Here is a 23,586-nt window from a genome sequence, read left to right as displayed (position 1 = left end):
ATAATAAAAAATATTATCAAATTTTTTAAAAACTCTTTTTTACTATATTTTTCAACCTCGTTAGTAAACTAGCCATTAATCATTCAAGATGATTGAATTTTGTGTCAACACAATTAAGATGTCGTTGACAATTTCTTGATAATTCAGTGATGATAAAATGCAAAGGTTTGTATGGTGGGGTTGAGTGCAAATCCTATTTGGTTTATTGGATTCATTATAAAAGATAAGGCAAAATGTTACTATCTACCCTAATTATAAGATTCGCTCCAATAAATACTTTAAGAAATAAAAAAAAATATAAAGTAAAATGATGGATAATATGATTTTTTGTAATTACAAAAATTAAAACACATAATCCATCTCAATGGTGGAGTTTGATTGGATTCGGGTGAGTTTTAGGAATCAACATCATTCCTACCCATTTAATCTCAACCAAACCCTTAAATTTAATCTAGATTTTTTTTTGGTTAAGAAATTGATATATATACAATAAATCAAATGATGTTTTGACTTATATGAAATGGTAGTTAAATCTCTTGTCAAATATCCATTTGACATTGGATTCGGACCTTGTTACCTCTATCCCCACCCCTAACATTATATCAAAATAATAATAAATTAAATGGTAATTCACAAGGACGGCGCCAAGGGGAAGGCCCCCAAAGATGAAAAATTTCGGTTTAATCTTTTTATAATTTAATTTTTGCCCCAAAAATAAATTTCTAACTTCGTTCTTAAATTCTATTTTGGTTGAAAGAGTAGATTCATTGAAGACATTGGAATAAAAAAATGATGATGTACTCATGAGGAGGATAGGAACAATGCAGAAAATCACAAATCAAGACGAAATGAATGAAGCAGAGAATGTCAAGTAAACAAACCAAACAACAATACATCATCTTTGCATCCTATAGGTTATGTTCAACCGATACCCAAAGTCATCTGTCAATAGGGAAAAAAATAAATTAGGCCTAATGCCAAGGGTTAGTTACCCAAAAATGCTGATTGACTTAGGTCGGTTTTATAAAATTTATCGGATTAGGTCGATTTTGTACGCGTTTTCAGTAGATATGATAGGAAAACGCTTCCAACTAGATACACTTTCAATTTTGGCTAGATGATTAAATGTTAGTGCTTTTATCCTTGAGTTCCAGGTTTGATTCATTTCTTACTTGCATTTTTATTTTTTTTTATTTCATATTGTTACAAGTTTTTTTTAATTAATGTTTTGATGATTTTTTAATTATTTTTATAAGCATATTATTAATTTTCTTTCAATTAATGATATTTGCAAAAATTATTTCATTTTATAAATAAAAAAGTTAAAAGTTAAAAATAGAAAATACATTAATATGTTCATAAAAATAATGGAAACCTCATACTCAAGGATGTAATAGCAATTATCTAACCATCTAACGAAAAGAGGTAATATGTTAGAAATATTAATTAAAAAAAATTGAAGCAACATGAAATAAAAAATACAAATGTGAGTAGTAGAGGAATCGAACTCGAGACTCAAGAATGTACTTACGACTATCTAACCATCTAACGAAAGAATTAAAAAGTTAAAAATATTAATTAAAATTTGAAAATGCTTGAAGTAACATGAAATAGAAAATACAAATATGAGTCGGAGATGAATTAAACTTGAGACTCAAGGATGTAATTGTAACTATTTAACCATCTAACCAAAGAACTAATATGTTAAAAAAATTAATTAAAGATTTAAAAAGCTTGAAGCAACATGAAATAAAAAATACAAATGTCAGTAGAAGAAGAATCAAACTCGGGACTCAAGAATGAAAACACTAGCATTTATCCATTTGGCCAAAGCTGAAAACTTATCTAATTGGAAGTGTTTTTCTTCCATATATATCCACTTAAAGACATGCCCAACTGGACGCGTTTTGTTCAAAATCAACCCAATCCGATACAATTTACAAAAACCGACTTAATCCGATAATTATAATTAAAAATTAGCATTTTTGGATAATTCAGCCTAATGCCAAAGCCTTAAATCAGAATAGATTTCAAGATCTTTCAATCACCACCATTAACATCCTTTTGGGGGTGCACTTAGTTTTGTCAAAAGCTATCTTAGCGATGCAAACCGCTTCTATGTTCTCTTCTTTAGGGACCTGCTCTGTTTCCCATTAGCCTATTTCCAACAGAAACTGTTGAATATGTTTGATAAGTGTTGAATAAGATGTTGTTGAGACTATTTCCTAAATGGCTTGAAGAACATTTATATTATTTATTCGAATCAACATTTTGTTACATCCTCTATTCTAAAAAAGAATCAATTCATCCAAAATACCCAAAAACTCAACATTATATATCAAACAATGTCCCAACGGCCTATTATACTCAAGAATCCACTTGTCCAGATGATTTCTAATCACTTCCCCAACAACAACATCCCCTGATACAACGTTAACCGTGCCATCAGTATATAAATAATTAGATTTTGAGACGCTTCAAACACCAGCCGCCATCAACATCCTTTTGGGGGTGCATTTAGCATACAACACCAGTTTCGTTTTAGATGATTAGACGTAAAAATCGAGTGAAATAAAAACTTCATGCATAAAATTATATTCTTAAATTGCTTCAATAGTTTGATACAGGAAGCGGAGCCCCATGGGTCAGAGGTTGTCTGAGCAGACGTGACATCTTGTCTTCTTCCACGTCAGCATCAGCTAGCCGTTACACTTTTTGGCAGACAATAATAAATCTATTAACCATTTGAATTTTCTATTTCCCAGAAACGGGAGGAAGACAGAACCAAGTTAGAGCGCAATTTAAGGGCAGGCATGCATGCAATGCAATGCAATGGGTTAGGGCCGATTGTAATATTGTGATTTACACCCCGGACGTCAACGCCGTTAATCATGGGCGGAGGGGGCGGGGGTCAATTCCCAATCATCACTTTCAATCCCACCGTTAAATAAAGCCTCCCACTCGGCTTTCGGTCGAAAAGAAAAACATAATATCTCTTAAACGTTTTCCGAGAACAGCATGGGTTCCATCCATCACCCAAAGTCCAATGTTAAATCCCTTGCCTACGTTGGATTCCATGCACGTGAGCTTACAATTGCCACTTTTCCACAATATAATGAAGATCTCAATTATTTCATCCTCTAACTCGATGCCGGTACGGTTCTGTCAAATTTAAATTTTTAAAATTGTTTATTATAATTCGATTTGATTTTTGTTTTTTCATATTAAATTTTTTAAATTTATTTTGATAAAATGAATTTTATTTTATAGCTTTTGTATATTATTTAACAAAATTTTAAGATCTTTTTCATATTAATTCAGATCGTTTTTTTGCGCAGCCCTACCTCTAACTCCTCACATCCCTTCCTCCTTACTATTTTTGGGAATGTTTACCATATGCCTAGAGGTGATCATGGATCGGGCCGTAACAAAATTTCACCCTATTTTATAGGCTCAAGCTCGGCCTAAAATTTTGTCCAAGCCCAACTCGGATTACAAAAGTTAAAACTTGAGCTTGGCCTGACCCGGCCCGACCTATCCGTATTAATTTTTTTATATAAAAATAAATTTAAAATATATAATACATCAAATACACTAAAAATATTAAAATAAATGTTTCCCAACGAATTGAAAATAAATTTAAAAAGTCTTTATACTAAAATAACACTAAGATAGGTGCAACTTAACAAGTAAATGCCTCTAAAATAGTAACAAAATTAACAAAAAATAAGAGTTTTACAATATCTAAATAATAACAATAAAATAGTAGCAATATAATAGTGAGATGACAGCAAAACAGTGGCAAAACAACAAATTTTTTTTTTGCAAATTCGGGCTGAGCCCAAGCCAAAAAAAGCTTACCCAAGGCTCGAACCATTTTCTAAACCGGCCTTACTTTTTTGCCGAAAACCTCCCAACTTTCGGGTGGGTCTTCGGACCGAGCTGGGTGGCCCGACCCAAGATCAAGTCTACATGTGCCTAATCTTCCCCTTTTTTTAATTCAAAATTCACTTTTTAATAAAAATGATTTAGGTATAATCCCTAAGAAATTTTATGAACCATTAAATTATAATACAGGGTGAAAAAAATATGTAACAAATATATTTATAAAAAATTAAAAAATAAACGAGACTTTGTTTAAAATATCAAAAATCATGGTACATTTAATTCAAATCTCATTATGTGTATACAATTTTAGATTTTATATAAAAATATAAAAAGATCTAAAAAAATCCTCAAATGACGAGTGTTTGATAATTTTTTTAATTAAATTAAAAATCGATTGATAAGTGACACCAACTCAATTAAACCTTTGTTATTTCATAACGAGGGTATAAAATCAGGAGAACAGGCATGGGCATTTTAGTCATAAACACGGGGACAATAGATTCAGCTCCTTGCCTCCTCAAACGTCCTAAAGGAAAAGAAAATACAATTACATAAAAAGGAAATGCCTCGGCTTTAAGCTGATGTGGACCGAGGGAATGTTTGTCTGCCCTACACTCACTAATCATAAAAGAATATACGAGAATATATAAGCAAAGTTTTAGTTTAAAATATTTTTTTTAATTAAATTTAAAGTGATTTTTATTTTTATAATTAAAATTAATTAATAAATAAATTTGTTTTTTTTCAAACAAGTAAGTATATTATTTACCACATTTTAACTAAGAATAAAATAATGGTATATTCTTTGGTAAAAAGAAAAAGAATTTGTTGTACCTTTATTTCATTTTTAATATTTTACAATTTAAAAAAAATAAAATATTTATAATTTTTTTACCTACTTCATCTTATAATATTACTTTTGAATTCTTCTTTATTAATATACGAATTTATATTTAATTATTTAAATCATTTTAATATCATATATTTAAACTACCGGAAGAACCATTTATGGTATTAAAATATTTTAATTAATACGTAAAAAAACTAGTACATTATTAATATTTATTTTGATTTACTTCCTTTCATATGAGTATAGTATTACGATTCTTAGTCTTTATTTTTTTGATATAATGCTTAGAATTATTCATAGTCCCTCCCTAATCCCTAAATAAGAGAATAATGTGCTTCAACATATTCGAACCTATTTCTCTTGTACTGACAACAATTTTGATGTCAACTGAACTAAGACTCAATCGACATCTTCGTCTCCATTAATTATTATTTTGAAACATATCTTATCCTAATTAATCTTGTTGGGATTTTTCAATGTGTCTGTCCTTGGATCCCATCATTTTTATATACATTGAAAAATTGAAATTTAGAATATGAACATTTGGTTTTCTTTCAGTGCAAGTTTTGAGGTTATGTCCCATTGAGACATGACATTAATAAAGTGTGGGGGTTAAGCAAATGGTCCCATCAACTGTTTTTTGCCTTCATGTGATTGTAATATAGCATTTTGGTTCTCAACCTACTTTTATTCTTTTATTAGTAAACCCTAATCCCTTTTTAATAAATCAAATTAAATTAAAAATCAAATGTGTGTTAGGTGTAGATTTACATCAAATTATGATTATAGAATCTTCCATTTTTAATTTAAACATAATTTTGAATGATGGATGGATCTCATGCTGTTCTTTGGACTTTTGGATGTAATTTTATATTAATTATTTTAGGGTAAACTATAAAAATAGTCATTTTTATTTGCCTCATGTTGCATTTTAGTTACTTATGTTCAAAATGCTATGTTTGGATGTAATGTTACGTTACCGTTAAACTGATCACTTCCCTAACGACGGTCCTACATGGCAATCTAAACGGGTTTTAAATGCCAACTTGGATGTCCTACGTGGCAGTCCAAATTAAATTTATTTAATTAAAAACCTATTTTCATCCCAGCAACTGGACATCAAGTTGGCATTTAAAACCCATTTGAACTGCCATGTAGGACTGTTGTTAAGGAGGTAACGGAGGTTAACAGTAGAGTGACCACTTCGTAACAAAATGATAATATAAGTGACTAAAACATAACATTTCGAACATAAGTGACTAAAATGTAATCTGAGGCAAACAAAAGTGACTATTTTTGTAGTTTACTCATTATTTTATGAGGAAACATATCTAACAAATTAAAGTAAATATTAACTTTTGAATTTTCGTAAAATAAAGAGATGAAATTCATAATTAAAAAAAATTGAAACTTGGGTTCATAAAGAAAAAATTCATAATTAAAAGAAAATTCATAAAAAAATTACAAAAATCAAGGAAAATAGGAAAAAAAATAGTAAAGACAAATAAATAATGATAGAAATATAAACATTCATTTATCAATTATAATAATAAAATTAAATGATTAAACTAGTTTTAACCTATTTCAATTGATTTTTAATTGATCCGTTCTTTTTAGCAATTCAACCGATTTTTACTAATTGTATGGTATCAGATGAATCGATTGAACCACCAATTTTTATTCAAACTATAATATAGTCTGATTTTGACGGCTATAAATTAATGATCATATTCATACATATATACTAGCTTATTTGAATAACTAGCTATGACTGTGTTAACTAAGTACAAGTTCAGATGAAAATCACAAAAAACTACTTTATTCAATTTTAATATATATTTGTAGTTATTATAATAAGGTATAAATGCTATTTAAAATAAAATTTTAAATATTTGTAGTTATTATTTTTAAAATTTAAAGTTATTTCATATGTTTGCTTGCTATGTATAAACAAGTGATTGCATAAATATTTATATACGAGCTAACTAAACCCTAATCTCCAAATAGAAGTGTTTATAAACCGGGTCGAGTTGAACCTATGTAGTAATATTAGCGCACTTTGTGTTCGCCCAAGCCTAGTTCGGTTTGAAATAAGGGCCTCAAGTTTTGCCAAGCCCACTCATATTTGAAAATGACTAACCTAAGCTTGTTTTAGTCTCACCCATATTATGTTTTAATTCTTTTTAAGAAATATATTATTTATTAATTTAATATTTGTTCTTTTTTTATTATTTCAGTGAATTTCTTTTATTAAATTTTAAACATTGATAACTTAACATATCTTTTAATGTTTACATTATAATATTATATATTTTCTTTTATTTTATATAAATTACATACTACATCAAAATAAAATAAAATAATATATTACAAAGTAGAAAACGGACTAGGCTTGGACCTTAAATGTTGGAGCCCAAGCTCGACTCATATTTTAAATGAGCATAATTTTTTTTGCACAAACACATTTTTTCAGCTTTATACTTTTGTCCAAATTCTCCCATATTTCGAGCGCGCCTTTAAATTTGGGTAAATAGTACTCCGACTCTTGAACATGTTTATCTACAAAAAAAAATTGTAAAACACATAACTAACGACTAAAATTTGTCCCACGAGTAAAACTATAATATATTATATAAAAATTTACATTTAAAAAATAATATTTCATACATAAAATTTTTCATTTTAAGAAATAATGATATTTAAAAAATGTGAATAATTTCTTTTACTAATAATTAAATGTTACATGAATAATATGAGTAGTTTGTTTTTGACAAAATAACAAAAAATAGTTTTAATTGAGAAAATGATTTTTTATGTAGTCAGTTTAAAAGTTATAACATATTTCAGCTGTCAATAGAGTATAAATAACCGAGGCGGTGCCTCAGGTTTGCCTAACAGTAAAGAAAAAATAAAAGAAATTAAAACACCTCTTTTAAGGCCATAATCAAAGCAAAAACCTAAGAAAACTTAAAAAAGCCTAAATCCTATCGTCAATCAGAATCACATTTCCTCTTTCTTGCATCTATAGTTGTTGTGGTGGAGGATACTGGTTGTGCCTTTTCATCACTGCAAAAGAGTCTCATTGAAGCACCATACCAGATTTCTCCTTAATCTGAGTTCATCAGAGGGTGGTGAGGATAGGCGTTTTTGTGTTGCATTCCCGGACTCAGACAAAAATGTCCTATTTCTACCGATTCTAGAGTCTTCTTTGGTCGTTGGCAATGATGGGTTCAATCTTTGTTGGTACTTCTTCAATCCAATAGGATGGGTTATCTAGGTTGTATTCTCGAGTTGCAAGGGCATGTGCTTATTCATTTGTCTTTCGAGGGGTATACTCAAAAGATAAGGTAACAAAGCTGAGTATTTTTCTTTGGATTTCACTAATGATGTTGCCAATCACCGATCTATCCACTGAATCTGACTTAAGCTTTTTAATGACTGTAAGGGAATCACCGTCGACAACCAGATCTCGAAAGCCCATTTCTTCCCCAAATATGACGGCATGTAGACACGCCTTCGCTTCAGTAGTGGTTGGATCCCCTATTCTTCCTAGTGGGTAAGGACATGCTCCCATAACAAATCCTTCATGATTTCTTATAATAACTCCCACAGTTGCTGTCATGTCTTGTTGTGAATACGCTGCGTCAAAATTGGCTTTGACCTGATCTTCCTTGGGGAGTCTCCAAAATACCTCTCTTGGACTGAGTCTAGTTTTTATTGAGGATTTAACTTGCCCTAACTCTCGTAAATAGCTCTAATAAAATCGACAACCTCTTGTACCCTTTCCTTTTTTCCTTCGTAGTAAATTCTATTTCTGTGGTACCATATTGCCCAAATAGTAATTGCCATGGTAGTACATATTTTAATATTATTCATTTGGAAGAAAGAGGCTGACCATTGTTTCCATGTATGACTTGCGTTTATGTGCGAGGTGTCCAACCCAACTTCCTGTAGGACCTGTTTTGTGAATTCGCAATCTCGAAAGAGGTGTTCCACGGTTTCTTCTTCAACTGAGCAGACTGAACATGCAGCATCGCTCCTGATTCTTCGAAGTCTAAGAGTACTGAGTGTCAGAAGAAAATTATTGGCAACTCGCCACAGATGTATTTTTATTTTACTTAGGATCAGGAGATTTCAAATCTTTGTAAAATATTATTTTTTGGTAATTTGGTCTGTAATATAATCCTGCAGGTGTAGAGTCTTAGTCATTAGCCATTTAAAGCCACTTTGAACTGTGTATTCGCCTAATTATCTCTATATTTTTTAAAACGACAACTTTAACTTTTTCGTATTTTTATCAATTGAATTGGTGTCACTTGACTTGTAACACCTAACTTAGTAAGATATTTTATTATAGCACATTTGTATATGAAATAGTGATCATATACATTAATATGAACTAACTTAATTTTAAATCCATCACCAATCTTTTCATTTTTCTCTCTCTTATAATTATATTTTTACATCAATTTTTTTTATAATATATGATGTGATCATAAATTAAAACTATTAATGTCAATAAAATATGAAATGTAATCAATTGCAATTTTATTGGAAAGCATATTTATATTAATTATTTAAAAAAGCATATTTATATTAATTATATTATGAAAAGTATGTTGACATTATATAAGGAAAATTCACAAATTTTAGCAATAAAGACAGAATATAATTATATCATTATTGTGGTTGATCAGTGGATCTTAACTTGATTGGTATGGGTATTGTTATTAATGCAGGAGGACGTAAGTTTGAGTACGCTGAAGCACGTTATCCTCTTATTTATAGATTGGAGAGGGGCTATGGGTAGTTCTAAGAATTGTGTCAAAAAGAATAGATATGACCAGAACTTATAATGAGATTGTTAAAAAAACATAAATTGTGGATATAGCCACTCCTTTTTCTTATTAGTTTTAGTAGGTCCATTTATGTACATTCTCGACATGTCAAACCTGGAGTGAATAATAGCTATTGTTTTCCCAAGCATATTGCAACCCTAAAAGGAATGTGGGGACTCATTTATTATAGTTGAGTAAATTTTAGCAAAGTGCCAATCAGTCGATTTCGGAGAATTGGGTACTTCAAAACTTGGGATAAGAAGAGGTTTTTTTTTTGAGAATTTGAGATATAGAGAGAACATAGAAAATGGAGAGTTGGAGGGCTTAGAAAAGGGCCAAATATACATCAAATAGTGGTGGGAAATAGGATGGAGCCAATGGCCAAGGGGTTGGCAACTTGGCCTTTGAGTTTGACAAAATGTGATGGGGAGTGTTGGGTGTTTGGTCTCATCCCATGATTGCACAGCTCAATACCTCTCCATTTGTCACTTTGCCACCACTCAAAAACTTCCTCATCTTTTGCTTATTCTTTCTATACTTATCTTCTCTTAGAAAATTAAAAGTAAAATTTGAAATATTCCGATTTAAAGAAAAAATTTGACTTAGGAAATGAAGTAAATAGTTTTTGTTTATACATTGTAAAGTCATGAACTCCACCAATTACAAAATTTGAGTATATAATTCTTTAAGTATAATAAGACATAATGATAAATTTAGCAATTAATGTTTACATTTTTTGTCAATTTGATTCTTATTTTTTTAGTTAAATTTGACCCTCAACATTTAAAAAAAAAGTCGAACATTTCCATCAACGTTTAAAAAAGAGTCAAATTATTATTTTTTTAATGAAAATACCAACTAAAATGTTAAATTTTCAAAAACATGACAATCCACGTGTATTTCATGCGGATGTTTATAATTTTTTTTATAATTTTATAATTTTTGGATATTTTTATAAATTTTAAATTATTTGTTAATGTGGCATATAAGACAAATAATGTGATGTTGGATTGAAGTACACGTGGATGCCACACAGATTGTCACACTAACATCGTTAAAAATAATGTTTTAGTCAATATTTTCGTTAAAGAAAAACGATTTGAGTCATTTTGAAATGTTAATGACCAAATTTAGCTAAAAAATAATAAGTGTCAAATTAACAAAAGAATGTAAGCGTTGAGGTCTAGATTTACTGTTATGTCTAATAATTATTAAAGTCTAATTTCAACTAGGAAGACGTGGGTCTAAGCGCTCTTAAGAGCGTATTTTTCTCCGATTTAAGGATTTGGGGGATTTATGAGTAGGGTAGGCATTGTATGAAAAATGAGTTATTCTACCCTACATCCCCAAGCTATGACCTTCATTCTAAATTGATCCCCAAACTTCAAAACATCCTAATTATACTCCCAAACTATCAATGTTATATTAATAAGGTCCTCTTGTTACTAAAACTATTAATTTAACCATTAAATAACGTATCAAATCTTATGTAATTAAGTTTAAAATGAAAAATGCAAAAAAAGTGAACGATAAAGGTTTTGTAAAAGTTTCAGAAACTAATATTTTCAAAACATATACTTTTACAATATTCATTTTCTTAAAATTTTCAATTACAATTTTGTCACATAGAATTAAAGTGTCATTTAACAATTAAATTAAGGATTTTGGTAACGTAAAGATCTAATTGATATAACTTCGACAGTTTAATAATGTAATTAAAATGATTTGAAGTTTAGAGTTGAGGGTTATAGCTTAAAAATGTTTGTTCAAATTAACTCAAAAATAATTATTAGACTGTGTTATGATAATTTTGTCACTTAAATATATCTTTCTTCTAAAACTATAGAGCTTGTGAATTTTCCAGGCAATTTCTTCCTTTGTTTTCACTTCATATGTTTCAAACATTTTATTGACTTGATTCACTAAACATTCCAAATACAATTTTTTTTTTGGTTGTTTTCTCTTTTGAAGATCAATCTTTCATGACACCAAACTTGACAAATTTATAAAGGTTAAATAACTTTGGGAGCTTGTATTGTTTTTCAAGTTAGTATTGTTGATCCTACATTGAGGTCTGGAATTATTTTGTACAAGTTAGTCTCTGAACTTTACAGTTGTTCCCACATTGGAGCCTAATTTTTTTTGTCGAAGTTAATTTCTGATATTTCTTTGAAAACCCTAAAGTTCAAACCCCAATATAGAAACAATTGCCAAGTTCAAGTCCGAGAACAATTACTAAGCTCAGGAATTAACTTGGACAAAAAAAAATCCTAATAGGAAAGATATTGCCAAATTTAGACCCAGATGATTTATCCCATCATAAGTCTTTTTCTATTACAACTATATTTGAAGGTGACTCTAAATACCTAAAAATCAGATTCATATATTATCCAACCTTGACATATTTTGTCTTAGCATTCTATTTAGGGTTAACTAAAATTTGAATCAAATTGAATATCGATAAAATTTAAAGTCAAGTCACATCAAATGCTTGAACGACAAGTTTTTCTCCATTCACGAATTTAAATATATTAAATTTCTTACCATTCAACCTAATAGATTTCGAGCATCTAAAATCTATTAAGGACCTTAGATTTCAAAGAGTCTATTTCACTAACACCAAAGAAATTTTATGACCCAAATTCGTGAAGTTTCTCTCTCAATATATCAATAATTTTTAGTTGAAAAACCGTACGACATTATCAAAGACACGCAGAAAAAATAAAAATAAAAAAGTTAAAATTATCTTAGATTTGTACTAATTTTCTTATCCACGCGATACATGAGTTGAATATATATATTCTTAAATTGTTATTAAACAAAATATAAATGAATTAAAAAACTGTCGTCTATATTGTAGGCACCAAAATATAAAATGATAAAATTTGTGATCATATTTTATTATTAAAAAAATAGTTTCAAAATTTAATATTTTACCAACATTTACAGTCTATTAATTAATTTTTCTATGAAGCAATATATAAAAGATTTAATAATTAAAAATAAAGTTTAATTTAAAGTAATATACAATTGTAATAAAAATATTAAAATATATGCAAATAATTTAAATAGAGTAAATAAAATCATATTTATAGTATAATTTAATAATATTATTTACAGTATAACACAAATACAAAATATATTAGTTTAATCATAATTTAAAATAAACAAAAAATAGTATATATTAAAATTTGATTTATTTAAAAATATTAAGCCTAGTTATACTAAAAGTATTTTATAAATATAGAAGCATTTTAGTTTGTTTTGTTATAAGCTATACATTAGTGACTGTAAATTTTTTTTAAATGCATATAGTTTTTTTTAAATAAATAAAAATACTTTAGAATTGTACAATATTTAAAGAATTTTGAGCCTATAGGAAAATTATAGATGAAAGAAATTAAATGTAGGGTAAAGTACAAAAAATGTCACTGAACTATTGGCTTCGTTCTATTTTGGTCACTCAACTATTAGTTTTTCTGATTTAATCACTAAACTTTTTGAAATTAAATATTTTAGTCAAATTCCCTTTAGTAGCCTTTAGATGAGTGACGGAAAGCTGACGTAGGTGTTTTTATTGGTCTAATAACAAATTCAGCTCTCTAATGTTTACACATTCTATTAATTTGATGCTAAATATTGTTAGGGATCGACCCGATTAAGCAACAAATAACAAAAAATAGCGGAATAAATTGAGAAGATGAACACACAAATTTAACGTGGAAAAACCCCTCCAAAGAGGATAAAAAACCACGGGCAAAGATAATTTTACTATAATGGCAAAAGAACGAAGAATACAAAAATGGAGATAAAACTAAACCTTAAAAACCCGAAAACAAAGAACCCTCAAAATGTAAACACAAAATTCTCTAAATGTATTATGAGTTCTAATCTCTAATGGGTGTCTTTACTAAGGTTGTAAAAGAGCCTATTTATAGGCTAAATTCATATGTCAAATAATAATAAAATAGTCTAAACTAATCAGTGTTTGACTGAAACAACTAAACAGAGTTTAACTAAAAGATTATTTCTCAAATTTGACTGAAAATAGGAGTCATACTTAATAAATCTCCACCTTGACTCATATTTCCACAACGCCATCTTTGCCAAAGCCCGCCACGAGCCTATCTTGAACTATGCAGGGAATTAACTGAGTCTAATCTGTGCTTAGAAACTGGAAGACTTCTAGCCTTCGACTTGTACACTGCCAAATCAAAACTAACCCGGGTCTGATTTTCACGAACACAGTGCCCTAACTTTTCAAAACCTGCATCCAAAAGAGAACCTCTCTTCAACGAAACGGTCATACATTTTTCCCTCCTATGACCAAGTTGCCTCCGCTCCAAATGAGTTGACTTCGACTCTGTAACGAACGAGGGACATCTGATTTCACCGGTCACTGTAGAACCTTCCAGAACATAAAGACTGCCAGTTCTTTTACCTTTTAACAAAACGAGAGCTCCACGAGATACTTTAATGCCACTTGACTCGATGTTGATTCTGCATCCTTTCAAGTCTAAAATACTTAAGGAGATGAGATTCTTTCGTAAATCAGGTACATACCTAACATTTGAGAGTGTCTTAATTGTCTCATCGTGTGTCCTGATTTTAATAGTTCCAATACCAACTACCTTACTAGATGAATCATTTCACATGCGCACAACTCCACCTTCAACCGAACTGTATGTAGAGAAACATTTTCTATTGGGACACATGTGGAAAGAACATCCTGAATCTAGGATCCACTTGGACATGAGCTTGGAATTATCACTCGTTGACACTAACAAGAAATCATCACCGCTTTCATCAGTCAAATTAGCACTAGCTACATCTTCCTCGTTCTCTTAGCAGCTCCTTTATTTCGTAGTTTATAACAATCTACTTTGACGTGACCTAACTTTTTACAATATCGACACCTTTTGTCTCGTTTCTTTGATGCTACTAAAATGGAAGCTTGCCTATCTGCCTTTCTATCCAAATGAAGCTCATTGTCGAGTTTGTCTCTACTCAACAAATGACCCTTCACATCTTCGAACGAGATTTTGTCTCTGCCAAAAATCAGGGTCTCCCTGAAAGACTTGTATGAAGTGGGTAAAGAGCACAATAATAACATAGCTTGATCTTCATCATCAATATGAACCTCAACGTTCTTTAAATCATTTAAAAGAGTAATGAATTGACTGATGTGATCTCTAAGAAGCTCACATTCATTCATGCGAAATGTAAATAGACGTTGTTTCAACACTAAACGGCTAGCCAAAGACTTAGTCGCATAAAGAGTTTCTAACCTTTTCCACAAGGCGGGTAAGGTCTTCTCCATCAATACCTCCTGCAATACCGTATTCGCGAGGCACAACTGGATTGCAGACAAGGCCTTTTCATCAAGCTCTTCCCATTCTATTTTATTTAGATTCTCAGGCTTTTTCCCGGTAGCAACCTTTTTCAAACCGGATTGAACTAGAATTTCCATCATCCGAACTTGCCACAGATTGAAATTTGTCTCACCATCGAACTTCTCAATTTCAAACCTTGTTGTTGCCATATCTGAATGGGCTGATCTATGAAAATTGAACTAGCTCTGATACCACTTGTTAGGGATCGATCCGATTAAGCAACAAAAAACAAAAAATAGCGAAATAAATTGAGAAGATGAACACACAAATTTAACGTGGAAAAACCCCTCCAAAGAGGATAAAAACCACGGGCAAAGATAATTTTACTATAATGGCAAAAGAACGAAGAATACAAAAATGGAGATAAAACTAAACCCCAAAAACCCGAAAACAAAGAACCCTCAAAACGTAAACACAAAATTCTCTAAATGTGTTATGAGTTCTAATCTCTAATGGGTGTCTTTACTAAGGTTGTAAAAGAGCCTATTTATAGGCTAAATTCATATGTCAAATAATAACAAAATAGTCTAAACTAATCAGTGTTTGACTGAAACAAATAAACAGAGTTTAACTAAAAGATTATTTCTCAAATTTGACTGAAAATAGGAGTCATACTTAACAAATATAAAAAATCAACAAATTTAATCCTCAATGTTTACAAAATTTGTCATTTTAGTTAAAGTTCAAACATTTTAATAAAGATGTGATATTAAAATATTAAAGATGTGACGGGAAAATTGCATTATTGTTTTCTAAAGAAAGGTAAAATATAATACCCCACACTCAATCCGATTGCCGAATTCGAATGTGAGATGCTACATTAATTGTCGAAGCAACTACGATTTCATTTATATATCTAATAAACAAGTTATACAAGTCATTTGGTTCCAAAACTTAATTAAATACATTATTTAATCAATTTCGAGTTATAAATGAGCTTTTAAAAACTCTTTTTAAACACCGATGATAAACAAGGGACTAAAACGTAAAAATTGTAAAATACAAAGGTAATGCCATAATTATAAGGAGGCATGTCGCGACCACTGAGAGTAGGAGCATGACGTCACAACTTCAATCGAGGTGAGTCGCGACCTTGAAGATAGGAAGTTGACGTCGTGACTTCAGCAAGGGAATGTTGCAACATTGAGGACAAGGGAATTCGACATTGTGACTATGGAAACAAAGCTTGATGTCATGACACCAATAGGGGAGTGTTGCAACCTTGAGGGTAGATTCCCCTAAATTTTGTATCATTCTTCACCAATCTACCAGGTACAAATACCAAATGGTCTATGTGACCCAAAAACTCAACATTAATGCAATTTAGACATTAGTTTAAATACCAAACTACAATCCTTTTACATATCAAACACCTATCAATATATGATATCAGGAACGTAATGCATTCATTTACTTGGCAAGCAAGAAACAATTCAATCATAAGTATAACATGGCCTATTGGGCAAATAAACATTAATTTACTACATGTTCATACATATTTGTCATCAAACACATAAGGTTATGCTCAAAATGTAAACCTTTTCCATCATATGTACCAAATGACAAATTCAACCTAAAATCTAACTCAAAACCTTAGGTGCATGCCACATACCATTAACATAATAAAACAACACAACTTGCTGAGTCGAGAGGGTTGAATCTAGATGTTGCCAATCACTTTGAAACTTCAGAATCACGATACTTGCGTACCGAAATAACAAATCGTACGTTGAGCAATACGGTTTAATGGTGCTAACATGATTTGAATTAATAATCCAAATAGAAACAAGATAATAGAGACAATCAGTTTATATCTAATTATCAACCAGTATGAAGTTTGCATTTCATGTCTCATGTGCATAAATCTCATTCCACATTTCATTAGGCATGTAATATATGAACATAAAATCTCATTTATCATCATGCCACATTTCATATGTATCATAACATGTCACAAAGTTCATTTCATTTTCTCATTTCCATCTTGAATCCATTGATTCACTTTATATCCATATCGACCTTCAGTGCTCGTTTTAACCGGTTCGCATGATCTTTCACATGTCATGTTTTGTCACTTAGATATTTATATACAATATACACTATTTTCTATTAAATTTTCATATCATATGTCATATGGCAAGACGGACACACAGATCATCCAACCATCACACCTATATATCTGGCAACCAATGCATCAGTACGTCCGAAGATAATTTGCTCTCCGCTCCTCATCAAAAAATCTGAAGTATAACTTGTGCTTTGTGCCTCATTGGTATAAACCAAAGTATAATCTCGTACACTAATACTATGACATGCCAATTATACCCAACTCCACCTGAGACAGTTAATAGGGTAACAAATGTTCCAAACACGCATATATTCATGATCACATATCGTAGTTTCATATAATACCAATTTATATCATGCTCAATCCAATCCAATCCAATCCAATTCATATCATTTCATATCATCACATACATATCACCATATCTTTCACAAGTTACCAACCATGAAATACTTACCAAATTCATAAGATAAGTAAGGACATCACCTCAATCAAGATAGTTTGATACAAGTCATATAAATATATGTATATGTATTGAATTCAAATCATGGAAGCACAAACTGTGTTAGCTACTCGTCTATTGGTCTCGCTTTCCCTTTCTCTCGAGACGGCCTGATGTCATCTTTAGCTACGTATGATAATTCAAGTATAGAAACGATTTTAGTTTTCACCCAATCACATGAAAACATATAATCAAACATAGTTTTCATTTTATTCATTTTAGTTCCTATATCTGAAAAACTCATATCTTTCGATATTTAACATCGGATCAAAGTCCGATTTCATATATTTTCATTAGGGACTTTGTACTTTTAATCTATAGCATAATTCCCTAAAAGTTTTTACTTTATTCAATTAGGTACTTTAGTCTCTAATATCATAAAATTATCTGTAAAGCCTAGTTAAATTTCTAACAAATCCAACACTTTTCTCTACTTTTCAACTTAGTCCTAACATGCTCAAAACTCATACTTCAATTTCTCGTCAAAATTAAGCTCAATTTCATCAACTATCCATTATTGACAACTTGTATTCAACTTAACAATTTGAAAATCTAATTAATGGGTAATAAACGTTAAGTTGAGATGTTTATAAATTCATAAAAATCAATGAAGAAAAAAGATTCTTACCTTATCAATTTGGGATGGTAAAAACCATGGAAAAACAAATAAGCTTTTCCTCCTTTCCCTTCAATCTTTGGACGGCACAAAGGGGAGAGGAAGACTTTTTCTCTCTCTCTCCTCCACTTCTTAATATTTATACTATAATTAGCCTTTTTAATTAAGTTAATTAATCATGCTTAGTTGACTTATTTAAGGTTATTATATGTTAAAATTATAAATTAAAGGCTAAGTGGTTTAATCATCATGCTCCACTAACACATCAATTGGTAATGGTTAAATAACCATTAAGCATTTGCATAATTGCACCAATATTTCTGAAAATTAAATATTTAAAATTAGAAAAAGAGAAATTTTATCTTTGACTAATCTTAGCATTTATGGCTTTCATTCATTTTTTATAGTAGATTTGCAAAAAAATATTTATCATTAAAATGATTTTTTTGTAATTCATTTTAACAATTTTATTACAGGTTCTTAATTATATCTGTTTTTTTTAAGAAAATGTTTGGAATTATCCATAGTTCCACCCTAATCCATAGATAGGAGAATAATGCGTTTTAGCGCACTCAAACCCACATCCTCTTGCATTGAAAACAATACTCATACCAATTAAACTAAGACTATTTTTTATCTTAAACACATAGAGTTTTCTCTTTTTTATTAAGTTTCCATGTGTTCTATTAGATTTGTGGGGCACGTCTAAAGTGAGGGTGAAGCTGCAAACACTTGTATGAATTTGAGTTAGATTAAATTTTACTATTAATTTATATAATTTATAAAAATTGTGGACTTAATATTTATATTTTAATTTAGTTATTTTTAGACTTTTTATTTTTTAAATTTAAATGTTAGTTCTCACAAAAAAATATTATTTTTACATATTATTCATTAAAAATTGGATTAACGATTGTTATTTATATTAAAATTGAAATTTCAAAATTTGAAAGGTATAGTGACTTAGAATCAGTGGCGAAGCGCAGTGGAGACCTAGAGGGGCCATGGTCCCTCTTAAAATGGTAAATTTTTAATTTAGACCCTTTATAATTTATAAAATTTTAAATTAGTAATGGTAAAATTATACTTTGACCCCCCAAAATTATAAAAATTTGATTTAACCCTTTAAAAATTATAAAGATATAGGCTATTAAAATAATGAAATTATATATTTACTATCGTAAATATATAATTTAATTTCAGCCCCCTAAAAAAAATACAGGCTCCACCATTACTTAGAATGATTCAATTGGAGACTATGAACTAAATCTATAATTTTATATATAGTACATGATTAGATATCTAACTGCTACTATTTGAGTCGGGATTAAAATTTCAAAATTCGAATATATAAATTAAACTTGATCAATTCGAAAAGTACATAAACTAAAATTGATAAAATTAAAGTATAGGATTAAATCCACAACTTTCAGGTTCAACCTCTAATTAGTTACTACTTCTATAGCCTTTGCTTGGACGAGAAAGTTTACACAACTCCCTTTCCTTTTATTCTTTTTGCTGTAATAAAATTAGTAATTTTTGCAACTAATTCACTAATACGGATGATGCTTTGCCCAAGCTCAAAGTTTTCCTACATCCAAAGTGCCAAAACCCTGAAATAAGCAATCCCAAAGGTGTAGATTTTTGAAAAAGTTTTCCTCTAAGAAACCCTGCCAGTTTAGCAGAATCAATTACATAATTATATATTTAAGCCTTCATCCTTTGTTCTTTCATGTCAACAATCCCACTCCCTGAGTTTTAATCACCATGCATTCCACCCACCACCACGTAGTTGTCTCCCCATATAAACGTTCAGCTTCTCGTCTAACAATATTTGCTCACGTCTTTGGGATTTTGGCTTTCGCCCTCATGCTCGTTTGGTTGCTGCATTATCGTGGAGGTATCGAATATGATTCTTACAATGCTGTTCGTGTTTTCAATGTAAGTAAAACCAACCCAAATATTTACATGTTGTAATTATGAAAAAGATGATTTCATTGTTTCTCATGCATGCAGGTTCACCCGTTTCTTATGTTTTGCGGATTCATATTTCTGTCTGGTGAAGGTAATTGGCAAAACTGATCATGGAAAAAAAATCAACTTTTGAATCATTTTTTTTTTCTGATCATGTTAAAAAAAAATGTAGCAATGATGGTGTACAAGACAGTACAAGCGACACACATGGTGCAGAAGGTAGTCCATATGATACTTCAGCTTCTGGCATTTGTGCTTGCAGTGGTGGGACTTTGTGCTGTTTTCAAGTACCACGATATGACCAACATTGAAGACGTTTACAGTTTGCATTCATGGATCGGTATCGCCGCCATTTCTTTGTTTGTGTTGCAGGTAAATTTCAGACTTTAATATTATCCTAAACTTTTTGGGAGTTATATAAATTATTGTTACATAAATTTGATTATTGTGGGGGCTGGTGCAGTGGTTAGCAGGGTTGATTACATTTATGTTCACTCAACCAGACGTAACAAGACAAAGCCTGCTTCCATGGCACATATGCGGTGGCCGGACATTGCTATACATGTCGATAGCGGCGGCTCTCACTGGATTGTTGGAGAAAGCTACCTTCATTGGACTGCGCAGTAACCGTGAAGCTCGTTTGGTCAATTTCTTGGGACTGTCTATCCTCTTGTTCGGCATATTTGTTGATCTCAGTGTTGCTCTTGCCCGTTATGTTTGATCAATTACTGTTTTAATTAATCAACCCCCTTTTTTCTTTCCTTCTTTTCAATCGTGTGTGTGATTTTTATTTTTATTTTTTTTGGGTGAATTTTACATTGGATTGATGTTGTAATTCATGTTTATAATTTTATCAACCCAAAATGGTTGTTAGGTATCTTAATTTAAAAGTTTATTTTTTAAAATGCTAGTATTTGGTAATAGTATCGTTGAGGCGTATGCGTTAAATGTTAAATTGTATTATACTTTCTCTATTAAAAAATAGAATAAATTAGCCATTATATGTTACATTAAAGAACAAACTGATTGAACCCCATGTATTAATGGCTTGATGATCAGGGTATTCATGGCCCCATGTGTGGCTTAGATTCGAGCTGCACTAGTCGCATTTGTTGTTCGGACTTTGTCTTGTTGTAATTCACAAAAAAAAAGAGCAAACTGATCATTAGTTCAATGCAGATCTTAAAAATAAATAAATTTTTTAATAATTATTTGAAAACCACTTAAAGAACAACCTACTCGCTATTTCAATCACGTAGTCAGTTAAAGGTAAAAATGGATGGAGTTTTAAATGAAAAGACTAGTATGCTCTTTGATATAACGTACAATGACTAATTTGCCAATTTTTTAAATAAAGAGGACCAAATGCAATCTAACTCTTAATCCAGGAGCTTCTATGATATTTTTACAGGTAATGTTTTGATTTACTTGGATTCAATGTCAATAATTTACTCTATGTCATCAATGTTGTTCGAACCGAATAGATCGACCAATCGGATGAAGAATTGACCGAGGTATTAGTTCAAAAAGGGACTTTGAACTGATTAACTCGAGAACTGGTACGAACTGAATCTTTTAATTTATTATTTATTCCTTTTAAAATTTTTAATAATTTATTAATTTAAACGGTAAACCAGTAACATGAGTAATTTTACCACTGATCCAGTTCAAATTCAAAAGAAAGAACAAGGAATCTATCTTTTTTTTCTTTTGAAAAAAAAAAGTAAATCAATTTGAATAAAGAATTTTTAGGAAAAGAAAGCAAGTAAGAAAGTATTCACTACATCACAATTCACTAGAATAGAAAAAGTTTTCATTTTAGTCATTTAATTAAAAAAGTTACAATTTGATCATTAAAGTACGAAAATAATTTTTTTGATTACCCGACATTTTTTAGTTGTTATAATAACAATTTTAATCTTCAACTTTTTAACTACGATTCTACATAAAAAGTATAAAAAAAAACCCTCAAAGTTATTTAGAAATTTTATATAAAATTTATAGGAAAATAAAATCTCGAAAACGTTGTTAAAGAACTAATATGTACGAAAAATAAAAAAGATTATCATTCAATAGAGTACAATAACAAATTAAAAACAAAACAAAACTAAAAAAAATTAAATCATTACATGCTTCTTTAGTATTTCTCGAAATCAAATTAGTAAAATATTCAAGTCAAAGTTCCATTCAGAACTAATATAACAACGACTTAGTGGTAGTAAAGCACCACAACAATATGAATCTGAACCCGAAATCGACCTAAAATTGATGCAAAATGCCAAGCACGGATTGAAGCCCCTCTTTCTTACCTTCTCCTTCCTCCTCTCTGGCATAGCTTCAATTTTAGACTCCCTTATTCTTCAGTGAGGTGAAGGTTGCGGAGGTGTTTGTCAAGGTGCTCGTTAAAGGAAGGAGAGAGGAAGGGTTGATTCAAAATGAGTTTATGCTTGTGGGAGCCGATGGCAAGGTTGTCATGAGGCTCTTTGCTTCTTCTTTTTTTCTTTCCATGAATGATTCTGGTTGATTTTTTAACTGATTTTGGTTTTGTTTGTGTTGAAAATCTTTAGTCCATCAAGTGTTCAATAGAATTATGCTAGAAGTATTAGAAAAATTGGTTTAAAAAACGAGTTTGTTTAAACAATGAAATTTTAAGTTTTTGTATTATTATAACAATAAATTTTATCAAATTAGTACATGGATTTTCAATTTAACGAATTTTTAGTTGATTTTTGACTTTCACCCAACACGACCTTCTCTGTTGTTCTTGAACTTTCGATTTGCTTAGAGAATGGACTCTAATTAACAACTTGCTCACACAATAAAGACTTTTAACTTTCCGGTGGGAAGGTTGATTCTCTCTATGGTCAAGAAGCTTAATTCGAGTTATCACGAAAATAGACTTTATTTGGGAAAAATAAATCTCACTATTTTCCGACTGAATAGCTATGCTCAATGATGATTATATTTTAAGAGGGAAAATTCATAAGAGTTCTACTTAAATAAAAAGAGACAAAATAATAATATTTTAATAGAAAATATCAAATCCCACCGGAGTCTCTAAGGTGGGCGGCACGCACTAAGTCACACTAAGTTCTCAGATTCAATAAGTTGCCTACTGTGTGTCGTATATCCCACTTCAAATGAGTTTACTAAACTTATTTATGTATTGAGTACAACTCTGTATGTTATCGAATCTATAAATCAATGATCATATAATTTATTCAATTTAATAACCAGTTTTTTATTTTCAAAATAATATTAATTTTGACGACTTTACCATGTTAAAGTTTATAAATAAATAAATTTAATTACCCGTAGCGTAAAATTACGATCACTACTTAATTTAATTTTCAATTTCAACTTCAATTAATTCAAAAATAATTTAATTGCTTTCTAGCAGCAAGAAATATCAGACATGGAAAATAATGGAACAGGTACAAGGGCAGTAATCCTAAATCAG

The 23,586-nt window shown here is 30.2% G+C and overlaps 1 protein-coding gene and 2 long non-coding RNA genes across 3 annotated transcripts; 2 read left to right on the top strand and 1 right to left on the bottom strand.

The window, feature by feature from the left end:
- Window positions 1-7,592: 7,592 nt before the first annotated feature.
- LOC107918896 (uncharacterized) lies at window positions 7,593-9,007 on the top strand. The gene is made up of 2 exons (XR_005923452.1): window positions 7,593-8,085; window positions 8,184-9,007. It is a non-coding gene; the product is annotated as an uncharacterized lncRNA (long non-coding RNA).
- An 8,532-nt stretch (window positions 9,008-17,539) lies between these two features.
- Window positions 17,540-18,263, bottom strand: LOC121225589 (uncharacterized). Its single transcript, XR_005923451.1, has 2 exons — window positions 18,165-18,263; window positions 17,540-17,662 (listed from the first exon to the last, which is right to left on the bottom strand). It is a non-coding gene; the product is annotated as an uncharacterized lncRNA (long non-coding RNA).
- Window positions 18,264-19,772: 1,509 nt separating this feature from the next.
- LOC107918873 (probable transmembrane ascorbate ferrireductase 3) lies at window positions 19,773-21,031 on the top strand. Its single transcript, XM_016848452.2, has 4 exons — window positions 19,773-20,093; window positions 20,169-20,217; window positions 20,299-20,498; window positions 20,590-21,031. The coding sequence occupies exons 1-4, from the start codon at window positions 19,920-19,922 to the stop codon at window positions 20,845-20,847; spliced, it is 681 nt and encodes a 226-aa protein (XP_016703941.1). The 5' UTR covers window positions 19,773-19,919; the 3' UTR covers window positions 20,848-21,031.
- The last annotated feature ends 2,555 nt before the right edge of the window (window positions 21,032-23,586 follow it).

The sequence above is a fragment of the Gossypium hirsutum genome, chromosome D13 (genome assembly GCF_007990345.1).
Source record: "Gossypium hirsutum isolate 1008001.06 chromosome D13, Gossypium_hirsutum_v2.1, whole genome shotgun sequence".
NCBI lineage: Eukaryota > Viridiplantae > Streptophyta > Magnoliopsida > Malvales > Malvaceae > Gossypium > Gossypium hirsutum.
This window is presented reverse-complemented; position numbering and strand designations above follow the sequence as displayed.